Raw genomic sequence first — 19,779 nt, 5'->3', positions numbered from 1 at the left:
GGATGCCTGCAGCCTGGACGCCTCAGCTTCCCGCCGGCCCGAGCCGAGGGCCCTGGTCCGGGGCTGGGCCTCTCCCGCCTCACTCAGGGGCGGGGGGAGGGGGCAGGGAGCGGGACGCAGGCAACCGCACCTGTTGTAGCCGATGGGCTTGTGGTTGCAGGGCTCCCAGACGTTGGAGCCAGCGACGCAGCAGTCCACGTAGTAGCCCAGCAGATCTTCCTCGTGCTTCGGCCGGTCCCACTGCACCACCACCGAGGTTCTGGTGTTCCGGGACGCAAGGACACGGCCAGGAGCCGAGGGCACCGCTACAGAGACAGGCGTGCAGACCCAGAGGCATCAGGGTCTGGGGGCCACGCCGGAGGCCCGCAGCCCCCTCATCTGCAGGGCCGGGGGCTTCGGTGAGGTTTGGACACTGAGGACAGCGCAGGGAAGGGGGCCCAGGAGGCGCCGGGCAGTCCTCACGCTCTGTCCCAAGGTGCCAGCCTGGCTCCCCAAGAAAGAATCCCCATCACAGAGTCTCCCGCCCCCACCGGCCCTGGTCCAGACCCTCCAGGGTGCTCCTCCACTGTGCTTTCTTAACTGGGGTGTGACATTAGCCATTTAAGAAAACCAGGACACGTTTCCAGCAGATTGGAGCGACTCAGCAAGGGCTCAAATCAAACCATGATGCAGCCCTGGACCTCTTCCCTGGAGAAGCCAGAATCCCTCTAACCCAGCCTTGACATCTTCAGAGACAGAACTTCAAGCCATGCGGACAAGAACCTTGGTGCATGTAGGGTTGTGTGTTTTAAGTAGCCACTGCTTTAAAATATTTCTAACCCATCTATTGGCTCCATAAAAAGAAGATGGACCTTGGGAGAAATGTTGACCAAATCAAGGCAGAGAGATTGTCAACTCGTGTACAATGGAATTTTAAGACAACTTGAATTTTAACCCACAGGTGACATTAATGTCTTTGTCAACATTCGCTGTCCTGTGTGATGTTGCCCAGGGCCCGTCTCACACAGGGGTCACGTTCAGGGACTACTCACCAATGGTGTCCTGGGCCTGGATGGGGGCAGTGATTTCCGACGGGTCACTCAGGCCGTGCTTGTTTGCCGACAACACTCGGAACACGTACGGCTTCCCCTCGGCGAGGTCGAAGACGGCGTACCTGGGGGACCTCACGGCCATCTGGGCATTCACCCGCTGCCAGCTGCCGCTCCCCACCATGGACTGAGGAGACAAGGGCGGTGCTGGGAGCCACGCTCCCTGAACCCGCATCCCAGGGGGTGCTCGGCTCTGGCTCCCAGATTACATGGCGGGAGACCACAGCCAACGGCTCCTTGGAGTCCATCAACACCCCTGTTCTGAATTTTAGGAAAAGGAAGCCAATTTGGAGAAGAGGGTGAGAAATTGCCCAAAACTGGATATGTTACCAATGAAAATTTTTATGTGAAAGCCAATGAATGATGGAAAACTTCAGGGAATCAATACACAGGCTGCAGCTCTAGGCAAGGTGAAGTGAACTGTAACAGAGCTAATTGAGTAGATACAGAAAATCCCATCATAACTTCTCACATGTCAGTTTAAAATTTTCAGTTTCCCAACTACCATAGTAGCCACAAAGTGACACCTCCCTAAATAACACAAAATGACATATATGTATTACATGTAGCCACTTCAGTCATTGTATAAAGACCTTCACTGGGGTGAGAGAAAGTGTATCATTTTGTTAAATGTAATACAGCATGCCAACCATATCTACAGTATGTGTGCATATGTGTGCATGTATGTGCTAAGTCACTTCAGTAGCGTCTGGCTCTCTGTCACCCCATGGACTGTAGCCCACCAGGCTCCTCTGTCCATGGGATTCTCCAGGCAAGAATACTGCAGTGGGTTGCCACGCCCTCCTTCAGAGGATCTTCCTGACCCAGGAATTGAACCCGAGTCTCTTATGTTTCCTGCGCTGGCAGGCAAATTCTTTACCACCGGTGCCACCTGGGAAGTCCATATCTATGGACTCGATATATCAAGACACAAATACCCATAGAGAAAAGGACTAAACATGTGCCATGTTAATAATGACTATTTTACATGATCAAATTATTGGTGATTTTCATTTTGTCCTATATAACATCTATGTATTTTCCAAATTTTTTATAGTGTTTTAAATTTTTATCACTGATAATTACTTTTTTTTCATTTATTTTTATTAGTTGGAGGTTAATTACTTTACAATATGGTAGTGGTTTTTGCCATACATTGACATGAATCAGCCATGGATTTACATGTGTTTCCCCATCCCAATCCCCCCTCCCGCCTCCCTCCCCATCCCATCCCTCTGGGTCTTCCCAGTGCACCAGCCCTGAGCACTTGTCTCATGCATGAAAGCTGGGCTGGTGATCTGTTTCACCCTTGATAGTATACTTGTTTCAATGCTATTCTCTCAGAACACCCCACCCTCGCCTTTGCCCACAGAGTCCAAAAGTCTGTTCTGTACATCTGTGTCTCTTTTTCTGTTTTGTATATAGGGTTATCGTTACCATCTTTTTAAATTCCATACATATGCGTTAGTATACTGTATTGGTCTTTATCTCTCTGGCTTACTTCACTCTGTATGATGGGCTCCAGTTTCATCCATCTCATTAGAACTGATTCAAATGAATTCTTTCTAATGGCTGAGTAATATTCCATGGTGTATATGTACCACAGCTTCCTTATCCATTCATCTGCTGATGGGCATCTAGGTTGCTTCCATGTCCTGGCTATTATAAACAGTGCTGCGATGAATGATAATTACTTCAAAAACCAGGATTGCATGCCTAATGTAACTTTCCACCCCTCTGGAAATGTGCCTTCCTTTCCAAAAAGAACATTATATGACACATAAACTATATTTCAGTTTAATATAATTAAAAATTTTTTAAGATTTTTAATTGAAAAATTAAAATTTGACCTTTCCAGCTCTGGATAAGTAGATAAGGAAATATCCCTGAAGAGGGGGAGAGAAAACAGGTTTCCTCCTCTGCCAGCCCTTCCTCTGGGGTTTTCATGAGGCAAGAACTAGAAGTTAGACTCAGAAGAAAGAGGTTAACACGACTCTGCAACACAGGAAAGTCTTGCAGATACGCAGGGAAAGCTGAGGGTCGTTACACCTTCTGGAGCCTGAAAATTGTTCATATTCACCCTGCTTTGCTTCACCTTGTAGTATTTCACGTCATCACTGGGTGAGACGTGTGCTCATGTAAGTGTTACAGACTCTACTGGATTGTATGTTATATTGTAACATTAAAGTCAGTATCACGAAACCATGGTTACAGGGTTCATCTGGCTACACGGGGTTTTTAAACAGCCCACGACCCAGTCACAGGTCAGTGATCTGCACGAGCGGGTCACAACCTGCATTTTAGCACGACTGGCCAACCAAAGCAGGAGGGAGGGCACATGGCGTGCAGTGAGGGCGTGTGCTTAGAGTTTAGGTGGGGGTGTACATTTATTGTGTATGCACTCTTTCTTTGTGTGCATCCAGACCTAAAAGCAGCGAGTCTGTGTAATCGTTCACCACTGAAATGTGAGCTGCTCAACGCGATCGCTGCCACCGAGTAGTTACTCGGCTTATGAGCAAGCTGAGAGCAGGGCCGCTGTCCCCCATGTCCTGGATCCTCAGAACCGGGGCCTAGGATGCTCCAGCAGGAAGCACGCTGCAGGCTCCCCCAGCACAGGCCCTTGTGTGTGGCGGGGACCCGGGGGGCCGCCTGGCCCGCACGAAGGCCGCACAGCCCGAGACTGCCATGTTCCCGAGGCCACGTCCACTGCAGCACTGCTCAGGCATTGCTGGCTCAGCCGCTGCCTGCAGCTTCACGATGGAAAACCACGTGGAGTCTCTGAGATGACTGATCCGAAAGCCGCCCACCCTGAGAACACACGACCCAGAGCCTGGGCAGACCCGACAGACTCGCTGCTCCTGGAAACCCAGCCGGCACGTACCTTCTCGATGAAGTACATCAGCGGCTCCTTGCCCCGGGGCTCAGGGGGGTCCCAGCTGAGGACCACGTATGTCCTGCTGGTTTCCGAGGCATGCACGTTGGTGGGAGGTCCCGGGATCTGGACTTCGCCTGGAGGAGGAGGCAACACCGTGAGCGCTGGCCGAAGCCGGTTCCCCGCTCCCCTGGCCCATCCTGGAGCAGGTCCCTCCGCTGCTTCACAGGCCCTGAAGGACCCGAGTGTCAGTGTCAGCCTTTGCTCCACTTCTATTTTGGGAAAGTCATTAAATGGCAAGAACTGTTTCTCCAGAGCCAAAGTGTAATGAACGGGTGATATCCAAGTACTCTTGTTCCCAGTATAAGCCAGTTCGTAAGAACAGAATCTAATCCAAAGCTCATCCAGAATTTCAGCTGGACATGGGAGGGGGAGGTTCACCCAGAAGAAACAGGGCTTGCGTGTGTGCTAAGTCACTCAGTCAAGTCCAACTCTTTGCAACCCATGGACTGTAGCCCACGAGGTTCCTCTGTCCATGGGATTCTCCAGGCAAGAATACTGGAGTGGGTTGCCATGCCCTCCTCCAGGGGATCTTCCCAACCCAGAGATCAAACCTAAGTCTCTTATGTCTCCTGCATTGGCAGGTAGGTTCTTTACCACTAGCACCACCTGAGAAGCCTAAGAAATAGGGCATTTAACCAGACATGCAGCTCTAACTGGGTGGGGAGTCTGTGCAGAGAAGGTATGAGCAACCATGCCCTGCAGCAGGGAGTGGAGCCATCTCTGCTGTCTTCCTTGCATGACGCCCTCAAAGCACTGAGACTATACATCAACTATCGAAGCACATGGTTTTCCCCCACCTCCCCGGGTAGGTCTGGCCCACAACACAGGCACTGCCTTCCAGGTCTGTATACTTGACATTCCCACGTGACATCCATTAGCAAGCAGCCATAACAGGAACGTTGCATCAGAGCAGCCCGCTTCCTCTGTTCTGCCACATGTCTCTCTCTAATAAAACGTTAGGTGTCAGCGGTGTTATGTTTGGACGTGAGAGCTTCTTGTAAGGAGTGGAGGTTCTCCAGACACACAGTCCCAGTCATTGAGATACAAAATATTACGAGCTTCTGATTAGATTAGCACATGATTAAAAAGGTTCAGACATCCCCGGGGACATCTCGGAGCCCTGCTCAGTATCCAGTTGCTCCCTCCAGACTCTGCTGCCGGTGAGGAGTTGCCCGGCTGCATGGAAACGGCACACACAAGCCTGGGTTTGTTTCATCAAGAGCCCTGAGACTGAGCTCTTCACATTTTACAGGCCGCAGGGGCGCCGAGGCACAGCCTGGCCTTACCTGGCAGCATCTGGCAAGTGGGTTGGATTTCAGATGGAGCCAGAGTGTGTCCAGAAAGATGTCGAGTGTGCAGGCAGAGCAGGGCCCCCGGGGACCACCTGCCGCATCTGCACCGAGAGAGAGCCAGAGATAGGGCTCGGATCATCCAAACCCGGCAACGCAGCCGCGCTTCCGAAACTGAGTCCCGGCTTGTCTCAGAGGCACTGGACAACACAGGGACAAACTGCAGGACGGACGGAAGTCACGCAGATGACGCCACAGTGGGAGCATGGGAGACAGTGCAGACTGGCCTCTCCCGCACGGTCAGACCCGGGGGCCTTGGTGCTTTTAGACTTGCACGTAACGTCTAGGCGCAGAGGAAAGTGGAGTGACAAGCACTCGATCTGATGCCAGGCAAGAGGGAAGAAGCCTCCCTGTCAGCAGGGAGTCCCTCATCGGGCAGCATACTATGTCATCCAGACGCCTGGCACCAGCCTGAGCCCCTGAGACCAGCAGGTGCCCCCAGCCCAGGAAGAGGAGGAGGGGTCTCTACATGGTCCCACGAGCCAAGGGGGGACCACGGACAGAAGTTAAGGTCTGTTACTGACCCTCCGACCATGGAGAGGCGCCTCACAGAGAGAGAAGCAGATGAAGGCAAAAAAGAAGAGAAGGATGTGCTCGTGGTGGTGATGGTGGTGAGCACGGCCCGCAGCCCCGCCTCAGCACCAGGGCCTGTTCGGGGGCTGTTCTGAGGAGCCACGTGAGCACCGGTGAAAGCAGACACGCAACATGCAAAGGCGGCCCAGGAAGGGACGCAGGAAAACGCAGCGCCTTCCTGGGATCACACAGCCCGCCAGGGGCCCAGCCTGGGTCTCCTGACTCCAACTCTGGCTTTCTGTCCCAGGGAAGCCCCAGCCTCCACAGCCAGCCCAGGAGACTCTCAGCTAAGTCAGTGAAACATAAAGTTTACTTGGAAGTCTTAGAACACCCAAGAAGACAGGATTCAGGAATGAACGACTGTAAATGAGTCTGCAGCATTCAGAGCAAAGAATGAGCTCAGTGTGTTGGCTACAGGTGATCTGGTCCAAGACAGTGGACCAGGTCCAGGACATTTAGCAGAACACAAACCATCTCATTATTTCTCCAAGAGCCTCTTCTCGTCTTTCTAAGAATGAAGTATCTATCCTTCCAGGGAACCACTCAAGAAAAGGTTGCAAAAGCTAGATGATATTAAGAGAAGAGCACAGATATTAATTTAAATGTTTGCAGGAGACACTAACCAACATTAAAATGATTAGAAAAAAATTAGCAAAACATAAAAATACCCTGAACTAACAGAAAAGCATTTTGTTAGCCAACAAAAATAACATTTCTTTTTCATTAAAACAAATGGCATTTGCCAGCACCTTTCTAGTTAAAGCAATGCCAAGAAAGCTCAGCTTAGATGAAGAGATACAGGTAGAAAAGGAAGAAGTTCCTCATAGCCCATTTTGAACCCAGAAATGGTTTCCTTGGAAACATCGTGGCGTTTCTCTCGCTAAAGACTTTTATTTTATAGATTGGAAGAGGCATCCCTTGTTTAAAACAGGAAAGGTGAGCAAGTGAACTCTCCAATCCCTGTGTGAGCGCACAGGTCTTTGTTTCACACCTGGTTTGTTCTAGACCATGGACACTGCCTGTACCCCACACGCAAAGCCTCACATAACAACTGAGGCCCACGAGGCTGAACTCCAGGCCGCATCAACGCCCGACTCCAGCGATTCTGAGGGTCTGAGCCTCAGCCCTTCATAACCAGTTGGTATGAAACCCTGCCTTCTTACGAGGAAACAGGAAGCAAAACACGAAAGGTGTTTTCTGTGACTTTAGAAGACCTAGAAAGAAGACCTACTGTGTCTGTAAGACACACTCCCATGGAATCAGTTGGAAAAGCAAGTCTTTGGAAATAGGTTGTCTCTTTATTTGGTGCTTAGTGAATCACTGGCTATTTCAACCCCAGAACATGCATATCTATGTTTCAAGAGGTACCTGTTCTGCCCAGAGGGGCACAGTCCTGCCTTGGAAAGTGTGTCAGGAAATATTACTTCACACACACACACACACACACACACACACACACACACACACACACACACACACACACACACACACACACACACACACACACACACACCGCTTTTCACAGGGACCTTTATACAGTGCAGATTTCATCCTGGATATCCAGCATCTATGTAGCAACCTATATGGGCCTTCCCTGGTGGCTCAGCTGGTAAAGAATCTGCTGCAATGCGGGGGACCTGGGCTGGATCCCTGGATTGGGAAGATCCCCTGGAGAAGAGAAAGACTACCCACTCCAGTATTCTAGCCTGGAGAATTCCATGGACCATATGGTCCACGGAATCACAAAGAGCTGGACACGACTGAGCAACCTTCACTTTCACTTTACATAACAACTTATACCCCTTCATTTTAGGTAATTTTTACCTCATCTGAACTCTGATGTGTCCACTCAGGGTAACTAAGATCACTGCTCTCCTCACTGATAACTTTAGGAGAAAAAGAGCTTCTTTTTCCTCTTTTAGGTCAAAAACACATATTTTGTACAGGCTGGTGTCCTACGAAATATCTGCTCTAATATCATCAGGGTCATTTTCATTCATTCAAACACCCATGTCTTCATCAGTTGCCTGGTGGTGGTGCTTTATTGCTAAGCTGTGTCCGACTCTTCGCGACCCCACTGCAGGCAGATTCTTTACCGCTGAGCCACCAGGGAAACCCCTCTCAGCTGTACAGGGGGTCATTATGTCAGCAACTCCTACATTATTTTCTTTTGTTATTTTTTTATTGGGCTTCCTTCTCAGTTTCTGCGTTTTTCTGGAAGCAGAGGTTTTAATGCAGACGTTAATGTTACCATGGAATTAACCAAAATTCGTCAAGGAGTTCCTCTGAAAGACACGTGTTCGTTTTGAGACACTAAAGGAAAATCTTTATGGGGTAGAAGATACAATGTTTGGGGGACAGATTGAGGAGCAAACATCGTGGCGTTTCTCTCGCTAAAGACTTTTATAGATTGGAAGAGGTATCCGTTGTTTAAAACGAGAAAGGTAAGCAAGTGAACTCTCCAATCCCTGTATAAGTGCATAAGTCTTTGTTTCACACCTGGTTTGTTCTAGACCATGGACATGCTATTTTTAAAAAGAGCTCACAAGTACATCGCCCTGGACAGAAGCTCCAAATTAAGCTAGTTGTTCACGTTTAAATTTTCGTTCATTGTCCTCTGTGGGCTGTAATCATAATTTCAATCAAAATCTTTGGATCCCAGGTTAATGATGTAGGATTCTCCTCCTCAGTGAATCGATCTTCCTACAGCAGGGACGAATGTCCCGGAGAAGTGTTCAGAAAAGCCAGTATGCAAACTTTCAAATCACAGGGACGTTATTTGATGGGAAAACTAGTCCCTCTTAGTTACAATGCTAGAAATAAAATCTGTGCTTTAAAAGAAAAAAAAAAATAGAATGCTGTTCGTGCATGTAGTCCTGGGTAAAGGACTGCCTCCTTGGCCAGGAATCAAGGCTTGGGCTGGGCTGGTCACCGCTCCATGGCCCCTGCAGACGCTGGAATGACCCACATGAAACCAGGACTCCGCTGACCTCCTCTCTCAGCCCTGCCCTCTGCCTGCCCATCTTCCTGATTCAATGACCTTAAGCTGGGCCCAAAGGCTTCATTTTTACACGTGAGAGCATACCCTCCACTCTCTAATCACAGCCCTAGACCCCTCGGGCAAAAACAGCAAAAAGGAAGTGGTGCCAAGCGCCTCACCTTCAAGGTCCTCCTGGTAGATCACGATGTCTTTCTCTCCCTCCAAGTGGACGGCTGCAGAGAGAAAGGTCGGTGCTGAATCTGAGTCCAGAAAGCCTCGGCATAACAAGGGCAGCATCTGCATAGGCTGAGGTGGTCTGAGTTGGCGTTTTGAAAGTGGGCTTAAGGAGAGCCAGTGTTTCTCAGCTCTTTGTACTGGATTCAAGAGACCCCGCAGCTCAGGACAATGCAGTGACCACTTCAAACGTCATTAAGGAGCATCGTTAAGGACACAATCTTTCTGAGCAATCTGAGTCACATGAAATTAAAATTCAGAAAGAGAGGGGCTTGGCCTCAACACCTTCCAACTCTCATTATGCACTGAAGTGACAGAACCAGTGGACGAAGTCTAATCCTGAACCAGTTTGGCTGATTTCAGTGAAGAGCCGTAGGACGATGAACCTTCCCTTCAAGGTGTAAACATGGGTCTGGTGTCCACACCCCTAACGTGACCTCGAGGGTTGCCCAGAGCCCGTGGGCCACAGTCGTGCCATGCTCAGCCCTGAGGATTCTCTCAAGGCTCAGAGTCAATTGAGGGAAAGAGAAAGAACAAGCCACACAAACCTGCCGGACCTTGAACTCCAAAGGACCTACCTTGTAACCTTCTGAGGTCCAGAGGGTCCAGGGCAGCCACGGCCTCGGAGACTCTGGAAGGCCGGCTGATCCCTGCGCTGTTGACGGCACGCACGCGGAATACGTAAGACCTCCCCTCAAAGAGTCCAGTCACGGGGTATTTACAGATCTTCACGGGGGCGTCATTGCACTGTACCCAGCTGTCAGTTCCCACCTCACATCTTCAGATTACAAAAGAGAGCAGAGAGTAACAACTGCATCAGTCTAATACATGTATGCAGGAGATCAAACCTGTCAATCCTAAAGGAAATCAACCCTGAATATTCATGGGAAGGACTGATGCTGAAGCTGAAGCTCCAATCCTTTGGCCACCTGATGTGAAGAGTCAATTCACTGGAAAAGACCTTGATGCTGGGAAACATTGAGGGCAAGAAGAGAAGGGGACGACAGAGGATGAGACGGTTGGGTGGCATCACTGACCCAACAGACATTAGTTTGAACAAACTTAGAGAGATAGTGAAGAACAGGGAAGCCTGGTGTTCTGGAGTTCATGGGGTCGCAGAGAGTCAGTCATGACTTGGCAACTGAGCAACAGCAGACATCACACACACATATAGAACAATTACAATGGGAGAGCATCTCCCAATCTGTTTTGGTTTCTGTACTTAATTCAATGCAAACCCTGAACAATGCAAGTCTGACCCTAGCATATCAAATTATCGCCCTGATGGTGCATGCTTTACCTAAACACATAGCTTTGTTGGAGGTTGCTGCTGCTGCTAAGTCGCTTCAGTCATGTCTGACTCTGTGCGACCCCAAAGACAGCAGCCCATCAGGCTCCCCTGTTCCTAGGATTCTCCAGGCAAGAACACTGGAGTGGGTTGCCATTTCCTTCTCCAAAGAGGAAAGTGAAAAGTGAAAGTGAAGTCGCTCAGTCGTGTCTGACTCTTCGCAACCCCATGGCTTGACTAACTAGTGAAAGTCTCTTTTGCTATAGGGTGTGTATTATATGGATAAAATACCTGGAATGCCTGTATTCATTTTGCTTTCATGTAGAAATCCAGTCAAAGGATGGAACCAATACATAAGGACCCAGACATACATGTTGGACGAGGAAGTGAATTTAACCAATTTTAAGCAAAAAAAAAAGAGCTGCTTGTTCTTTTCAGAAATAACCCCCTTATACTAATGTATTTTACACATACAAAACCCTAAATTCCTACCCAGAACCATTCTCTTATAACCAAATAGCTTATACCCTTCTCTCTTACTTCTGAATTCATGATCTTTGACGTAATTCCATCCACTGATGAGAATGGATAATAAATTGCATTTCCAGTAAATTCGCAGCTCCCCTTGGTCTCCCTCCCAGGACTGGAGCTCCGTTCCAGGTGAAGGAACAGGAAAGAGTTCAAACTCCTTTCAGATCAGAGATGACCTACCATCACGTTATCACTCAAAGACAAATCCCAATATTGTGTGCGTTAGAACATCAACATTTTCTACTTGGAAACAAGAAGAAAATACTATTTAACCAAGAAGAAGATGGGCCTTTGGTGTGAATGAGCTGGTGTCCCTGTCTACATGCCACCATGCCGGGCTCTAGCCCCAGAAGGAGGGATAGGGCTCAACAGGGACCTCTCACTGGACCCACAGCGTCCCCAGCTGGACCTGAGCAGAGCCCGAGGCGGCCTCGAGTGGCCTGGGGCAGGCTGGAATTCGCCGTTAGTGTTGGTCAGGCACACGGAGCCCGGTCAGCACACACAGGAATCAAGGGCTCACTAGGCCCTGCCAAGGAGCTGATGTTTTCCAACCACCCAGCCAGGAGCCATAAACAACCGCATCGTGAAGCCACCTACACCCCGCAGAGGGCATCACAAGCTTCAGATGAGAAAGATACCCGCGCCCGTTGTCCAGGAGACTCGCCTCAGGCACGTTCCAGCCCCGGAGGAGCAGGACACTCACCGGTCGATGAAGTAGCCAATGACCGGGCTCTCCTTGGTCGTGTTGGGGGGCTTCCAGCTCACGATGACGTAGTCCCGGTTTGCGTCGTGGCAATGCACGTCCATGGGCGCACCCGGGGCCCCGGTGACCAGGGGGTCAGCATCTGGGGGGGAGGACAATGAGCAGGGGTCAGCATCTGGGGGGATTGCAGAGGACAGTGACCAGGGGTCAGCGTCTGGGGGGAGGGGAGAGGACAGGGACCAGAGGGTCGGCCTCTGCGGGGAGGGGGAGAGGAACGTGGCCGGGGCCTCGGGGCAGCTGAGGCACTGACAGCCCCTCAAACCCAGAGTCCCCCCTGCTCGCTCCACTCCCCAGCTTAACCCTGACACCCAGATGACTCAACTGTGACAGGCTGGTAACCAGAGAGATGCCCGTATGTGTGACTTTTAAACTCAAAACGTTCTGTCCTCTATCACACATTCAGTCTATGAGTTTCCATAACTGACTCCAAAGTTGAAGTTCACCTTCTCCTGATGGCCAGTTGTCACATAACATCAGGTCATCAAAAACTGACCGATGAAATATTACCATTATCAGGAGGCATTTTGAACACTGGAGACACAGTACCTTGGTCACTCACGTGTTTCAGAGTCCTCAGAAGGTTTGAAGACTTACATTTTTTCCTGAGAGTTGTGACCACATTTGAGTCTGTACTCATGTGTCCCTTCCTCAGTCGTTTATGACCACAGTGTGATTGCGTTTGTTTCCAAATGTTAATTACAGCAGCTCTGAAGGCCAACAGAGCTGCTTAGAAGTGTTAATACACTGAGCATTTAATCTCCTGGTGTGGAGTGTGTATGCACTTGGGACCTGTGGCCGCTGGACCTCCTAACAGTGTTAGGTGTATACGATTTCTTGTTCTGTCTCCTCAGCACATTGAAACCTAACGATTTCTTGACACTAAGCCAAATATTCTTTCTGACATTCAAAATCCTCAGAGAGTCTTCAGAACGGTTAACCACCCCCAGCCCTGCCCCCACTGTATGTGCATTGTTTTCTTCCTGTTGGCGGTGCTGCACAAGCTAGAAATTGCAGCTCCATTGTATGCACTTCGATGAGGCGAAACATCTTGCTGGAAGGTCTGCCCAGAGAATGGGAGCGACATTTTAATGCCATCCTCATAAAAATGGCAAAACTCTGTAGAAGTGTCTGAAACCCCAGTCTCGCTGTCTTGAGGGGGTGGAGAGGGTGCGTGTCTGTACTTGTTTTGCATTTTTTTTAAGCTAAAATATTCTCTGATGGTACAGCGCTTCCTTCATGCATGGATCTAACTGATCTGGTTTGGAAACATGATGACAGGAGAGGGTTATTCCAGGCACACAGAACCTGGAGCCCGAGTGGGCATGAAGGTGCAGGAGACACAAGCCCAGGACAAGGTCGGGGGCTGAGCCACGGTGAGGGGGGCGGGCTAGGACAGTGGCCGCCGCCCCAAAGAATAGACCGTGCTGGTGTCCTGGGTAAGGGCGGTCAGCTGTGCCTTGGCCAGGTGGGGGCTCTGTGCCTGAGGTCCTTGCGCGCCCAGAGGCCACACAGGCTGAGGGCTCGGCTGGGGGAGCGAGGCCCCCAGCACAGCACAGGGGACCCTCCCCAGCTCAGACACCCAGGGCCCCTCCCTGGAGAAGGGCCCAGGCCTCCGCCTGCCACACAAAATGGAAGAATATTCCTTACAAAACTATTATGAAGTTTAGATTACATATGGTATATGAATATGTGTGTATATATATATTAATACATATATATATACTTGTGTGCATACATATATATGTACATTATATATGCATTATATCCATTTTATATATTCCTTTATCCATTTTACATGTAAAATGTATATGAAATATGTATGTATGACCTATACTTCATGCACACATGAATGTATACCTATAAGCCTAAAAGGATAGGCACGTGTATACGATAAATAAATGCATACGTCACACTTGTGTCTAAAGGTAAACGCTCTTTCATATACAGCCTCGACCATCGTGCCTGCGATGTCCTGAGCTCTGTCCCCGCGTCCACACCTGGGTGGGTGAGCCCTCCCACGAGCTGCTGTGAGGATGAAACGAGACAACACGAGTGTGTCCCGTGTGAACACTCCGGGGTGCGGCTGCCCTGTGACCGTCTTATGCACACACACGTGCTGAGGTCGGTTCCCCCTGCCATCATCCTCTGCTGTCTGTCACGAGCCTCAGGGGTGGCAGAGGGGAGGGAGGGAGGTGCCTGGAACCAGCGTGGCCCCTGAACCGCAGGTGCTCACCCCTGGAATCATCCCCCGAATTCCAGTGGCTCGTCCGCGCCCAGACAGCGAGCCCTGCCTCCGCCCCAGCCCCACTCACACCGCGTGTCACGGTGCTCCCCGCCCCCGGGAGCCTGCGCACCTCGGACAAACAGGAAGGCGCTGTGGTCGGTGATCCCCCCCCTGGACACGATCCTCAGGGTGTAGAGCCCTTCGTCGTCCTTGTTGAGGTGGCTGAAGGACAGCGAGGCCTGGCCTTCCCCGAAGAACATCTTGGTCCACTTGGACTCCTTCAGTAGCACGTCTGCAAGACGGGCAAGGAGACGGGCCTCAGGGACACGCAGGTCCCAGGAGCGTGCGGAGGACGGCGCGCACGGCGGGATGGCGCGCACGGCAGACGGCACGCACGGCGGGACGTGCGGAGGACGGCGCGCACGGCAGACGGCTCGCACGGCAGGACGTGCGGAGGGCAGCGCGCATGGGGCCCGGCCCAGGGCAGAGTAGCGGGTCGCACGCGGCGTGTGGAGGGCGGGACGGTCCCACACGGCCCTGCTGAGCCTTGGAAACGTACCATGAGGCCCCCACAGTGTTCCTTACACAGTAATAATAACGTGCCAAGAAACTACAACCTAAAGGGAACTGAACTAAAAAGGCAAATTTCGGGAGAAGAAATGTAAATGATAAAAAAAAATAATAATCGACACTGGGCATTAAGGAGACACAGGATAAAATAATGAGAAATTATCTATTATTTTTCACCTGCTGACTCGGTAACGTCCTCAACCAGAAAGTGCAGAGACGGCCTGCCTGCTCCGCCCTAATCGGCCAAGACTGTGACACCACGTGGTCTGGGGATCCCCACACCGGGAACACTTTCTAGCATCCAGGCCAACACCCTCTGGAAATATCAGGAGACCCCTCCTCACGTCCCTGTCACTTCTCTCCAGAAAGGTTAAATTAGAACCTTAGGACTTACATGAGACCTTAAATCCTAACTCAGAACTACAAAGCATAGATTAATCTCTGCAACCACAAAGCGTCTCTCTCCCCGCCCCTCACCCTCCTGGGCCGTGAAGATAGGACACACTGTCCTTTTCCAACCAAGATCCTGGCTGTCAACGCCCTCAAACCTAAAGCACCCTCGCAGTGGCTGCAAGGTCAGCAGCAGCTCCCCGCACCCCCCAGAGCCGCCCCCTCTGTCAGCAGCTTCCTTTCCATCGAGCTCTCCGTCATCACCGCGGACCTGGTTTCCTGGCTATGTCTGACAGCACCAGAGGCCAGAACCAGGCATTTGGCAAATTGTCACAGGCTTTCCTGGGACACTCCTTATACTTCACAGAGACCTCGATTTACCATCTTGTGTATTTTCCCAGCTAGGTTATAAACTACCTTATGGACAGGGACAGGTATGGCATAGGATTCTTTGTGGTATTTTGCATTGGGTTAGGTCCCTGGACAGATAAAAGCAGAGGGTTCTGTGACCGAATCCATAGGAAACGAGCAGCCTCCAGAGGTGAAGGTTCCTCCTGCTCATACACACACACGCACACAGGAGTTCTCTCTCACAAACACACGTGAGTGTACACACACATACACCGGAGCTCACACACACACATAAGAGCTCACACATAGTCACACACTCTGCTCATACACATGCACACAGGAGCTCTCACACACACACATGCATACACTGGCGCTCACACACACACACACAAGAGCTCACACATAGTCACACATTCTGCTCAGACACACACACGCACACAGGAGCTCTCTCTCACAAACACACACATGAGTTTACACACACATACACCGGAGCTCACACACACACACGAGTGCACATATAGTCACACACTCTGCTCATACACACACACGTACACAGGAGCTCTCTCTTACACACATGTGAGTTTACACACACATACACCGGAGCTCACACATAGTCACACACTGCTCATACACACACACGCACACAGGAGCTCTCTCTTACACACACACATGCACACACGGGAGCTCACACACACATAAGAGTTCACATGTAGTCACACACATACACACATGCGTGAGCTTGCACATACATACACAGGAGTTCAAACATAGTCACACACGTACACACAAGTTTGCCCATATACACATGCAAACTCACACACAAAAACACACACATTCACACATGCACAGGCGGTAGCATGGGGCAGGGTCCTGGGGCCATGGAGACCGGGGCCAGGCTGCCCGGGTCCCACTCCATGTCCTGCTGACTCCCAGAGGCAGAGAGGGGAGGTCAATGGTTCCTTGCCTCAGCTGCCCACCCATGAGGGGTTGACCGCAGTCCCTCCAAAAGTCCTAATGAAATCAACTGGGTCACCAACCTCAGAACAGTTGGACACACAGTTAGCTCTAGTGACAGTTCACAACTGCTGTAGCCAAGAAAAAACATATGGAAACAAACACCTCGCTCTGTCCCTCTAATCACCCGAGACCCTCCCTGAAGACCAAGAACAGCCCTAATGCCTCATCTCTTCCAGGCCCGTGAACCGCAGTCCGGGGAAGGTCAAGGTCACGGCAGGCCCAGGCTCTGCCCCCCTCAGCTGTCACGGAGGCAGAGACAGCGCCACGTCAGTGCCAGGTTCAGAGCTCACCGCCGCCCACAAGGCCCGGGAGGAGCCCACGGCCACTCACCGTCTCGGTACCACTCGGCCCTGGGGTGCACGCGCTTCAGGTCCGGCGTCACCAGCAGTGTGCACTTGAGAGTCAGGGTCTCGCCCTCCCGCCGGAAGGTGACTCCGAACTTCTCAATGAACTGGACGTCAAAGTGTGTGTACGGGATCACGGACGACAGGGGCACTGCACAGAGCAGCAGACGCGGTCACGGCCAGGCCAGCAGGCAGAGCAGGCCCCCCACCACCCCTGTGCCCTCTGCCTCCATCAGACAGCTGTGGGTGGAACGTCTGTGTCCCCCAGGTCTCATGTGGGAGAGCTCCTGTGTGATGATACTGCGGGTCTGTGGGTGATGAGGTCATGAGGGTGGGGCCCTGGATGGGATCCATGCCCTCGTAAGAAGAGGACGAGACCAGAGCCCTGTGTCTCCTCTCAGAGAGGATGCAGCATCCCTCGCCCACTCGGTGAGCACCTCGACCTGGGACCTCCAGTCTCCAGCACTGGGGGAAGGAAGAGTCTGATGTTCAAGCCCATGTGTGATGTTCGTCACGATGCCTGCATGGACTCAGCCACCTCTGAAGAACCAGAAAACCAGCGTGGAGTCACATCTGGCCATTTGTGCCAAAGGAGAAGGGAGAATCAGAGTGTGCAGGGCGTGTGTGCTCTGAGCACCATGCAAGAGTAAGGGGTCTAGACCCTGCACCAGCCCCAAGACGTGTGGCTGCCATCAGGTCGTAGCACCCTGAGCCCCGAGCTCCCACAGAAACTGTCAGCACACGGACAGCAGCCGGCAGAAGGGGCCTTTTGGAATACAGTTTTAGAAAACATCTGATGTTTAGAAAATATTTGGACACATTTTTCTGCACAAACAGGAAAATAATCAACTTACATCCAATCGGGAGCCCCACCGAATGGAACGGCTCCTCGTCACCCCGGAACCCTGCAAGACAGCCGGGTGGTCATGGCGGGCAGAGAAAGGGGCGAGAAGGCGGGAGCAGCCCCCAGCCACCCCGAGGGCACACTCACTTCTCACCACCACTGCCGCGTTGGTGGACACCTGTCCATGCACGTTCGTGGCCACCGCCGAGTAGGTCGCAGTGTCGTCGAAGTCGGCCCTGGGGGGAGAAGCCAGACAAGGTCCCGATGGTGCCCTGGGACCGCCCTGCTCTGCCCCGGACACAAGCACAGCCTTCCTAGAAAGCAGCTCGGGTGACCTGGATCCCTCGTCCATGAGTGATTTGTTTAAGAACAATGCCAGCTTGTCCTCGGAATGAGGTATTAATTACACACACTATGTGTTGGCTTTGCAGGGAAAAATATGTCCTGGCCCTTCCTAAAACCCCGAGTTTCACCCTTGAGGAGGAGCCTGTGTTCCCTTTGGTTCTGTTTTCCTACCTGCTGCGCCCGTGATTTTGTCTTGTCATGGGGCAGTTCCAATGGCCTCAGCCTCTGGGAGAATCACCCCATCTTCCTCCCCACCAGGGGGCCCCTGTGCAGACCCCAAAGCACCCACTGGCGGGTGCCTGGACTGGGCCTGCCCAAGGCCTTGAGGTCTGGAGAATCACGGGGACGTGTGCTCAGCCCCAGGAAGGACAGTGACCCGGCCACCATAGACCCCAGTTTCCCGGGGAGGGGCTCCTCGCCCCGTGTCCATCTCACAGAAGCTGAAGCTTATTTTCTGGATCTGCACTGTCTTCCCACCAACTTCCCCCAAAACATCACTGCGTTGAGAGGAAGTAAGGACTTACACTAAACGCAGACTCTCTGCTGGCTGGGTTCCAGGTGGCGCCAGGGGTAAAGAAGCCACCTGCCAACTCAGGAGACACCAGAGACACAGGTTCGATCCCTGGGTTGGGAAGATCCCCTGGAGGAGGGCATGGCCACCCACTCCAGTGTTCTTGCCTGGAGAATCCCATGGACAGAGGAGCCTGGTGGCTACAGTCCATGGGGTCACAAAGAGTCAGACACGACTGAAGCGACTTAGCATACAGACACTCCGCTGGTCATTTTTCATCAGCTATTTTGTATAAAAGTCTCAAGTGCCGGGCAAGAGAGTCCTGCTACCCTATCAATACGGAAAGAAAGCAGAGTCTCTAAGAAGTCGGGTAAACAACACACACAAAATCCTGAAATCTGCAGCTTTCTGCCTTCTACTGCCTCTCCAAGCATGTGCATCACACGCACAGTGACAAAACCACGGAGAATGCTTACTCAAGCATCACATTTAGATGCTTCAAGCATCCGGTGACCCAGAGACAAACCTGTGCTTCAGAAGTCCTTTAATTTTATTGCACGTTCTATTCCACCTGGGGCTGAAAATAGTTTCTTTGACCAAAACGTACACAGTGTCTCCAACAGTAAGTGTTAGTCACCCAGTCGTGCCCGACTCTTTGCGACCCCATGGACTGCAGCCCACCAGGCTCCTCTGTCCATGAGATTTTCCAGGCAAGGATACTGAAGTGGGTTGCCATTCCCTTCTCCAGGAGATCTTTCCAACCCAGGGATCGAACCCGGATCTCCTGCACTGCAGGCAGATTCTTTACCGACAGAAGGAGGGCGTATTTCAGAACATTCGGAGAAACCCTGGCCCACCCTCAAGAGGTTCCAGTCAAGCCCCAGGTGCCAAGCCCACCTGGACAACAGCATCTCCTACCAGAGTCTGAGCTCTTCCTCGGTTGATTCACAGAATTAGGACCCGGGGCAGAGCTCCCTAACGCATTAGCCCCGATGCAGGTCCAATAACCTGCCGGCACTTGGCGCTTAGCAGGAGGGACCGGGCCGGGGAGAGGGCGCCTGGGACCCAGGGTCCTGGTGCGCGGAAGGCATGTGCGCCCACTCACACGCACTTAGCCAGTGCAGAGGCTCCATGGGCCGTGTGATGTGGACAGAAGCCCACGCCCCCTACGAGTGCCCAGACTTGCTGACTCACTGCAGCGGGCCCCAGGCAGGCACGCCCGCTGAGGGGGCACACGGGGCAGGGCGGAACTCTGGTTACTTTCATCTCTTTCTTCTTAAACATGTCTCTGTAAACGTTTCACCCCTATAAAACAGAGTGGAACACATACAGATGATAAATAAGCACATGGGCGTGCGGGGGTGCCCATATATATTTGTTGGCTCCGGTGCAGGGGTGGGCCGCAGGAAGCCTCATACGGAGGGGCAGACAGCAGGGCCAGG

At 51.7% G+C, this 19,779-nt stretch overlaps 1 protein-coding gene across 1 annotated transcript in view; it reads right to left on the bottom strand.

Annotated features, from left to right (window-relative positions):
• The window catches only part of MYOM2 (myomesin 2), a 62,709-nt gene that overhangs the window by 27,901 nt on the left and 15,029 nt on the right, over positions 1 to 19,779 (bottom strand). The window contains exons 7-16 of the mRNA XM_065946933.1: positions 17,629 to 17,717; positions 17,492 to 17,542; positions 16,624 to 16,788; positions 14,096 to 14,257; positions 11,682 to 11,823; positions 9,738 to 9,937; positions 9,105 to 9,158; positions 3,970 to 4,097; positions 1,032 to 1,215; positions 131 to 305 (exon numbers count right to left, since the gene is read on the bottom strand). Of these exons, the coding sequence (XP_065803005.1) occupies positions 131 to 305; positions 1,032 to 1,215; positions 3,970 to 4,097; positions 9,105 to 9,158; positions 9,738 to 9,937; positions 11,682 to 11,823; positions 14,096 to 14,257; positions 16,624 to 16,788; positions 17,492 to 17,542; positions 17,629 to 17,717 (1,350 nt within the window). The remainder of the gene's footprint in view (positions 1 to 130; positions 306 to 1,031; positions 1,216 to 3,969; positions 4,098 to 9,104; positions 9,159 to 9,737; positions 9,938 to 11,681; positions 11,824 to 14,095; positions 14,258 to 16,623; positions 16,789 to 17,491; positions 17,543 to 17,628; positions 17,718 to 19,779) is intronic.

Source organism: Muntiacus reevesi, chromosome 10 (assembly GCF_963930625.1).
Source record: "Muntiacus reevesi chromosome 10, mMunRee1.1, whole genome shotgun sequence".
In the NCBI taxonomy this organism is placed as follows: Eukaryota; Metazoa; Chordata; class Mammalia; order Artiodactyla; family Cervidae; genus Muntiacus; species Muntiacus reevesi.
The sequence above is the reverse complement of the archived record's forward strand: the minus strand, read 5'-3'. Positions and strand labels throughout refer to the sequence as shown.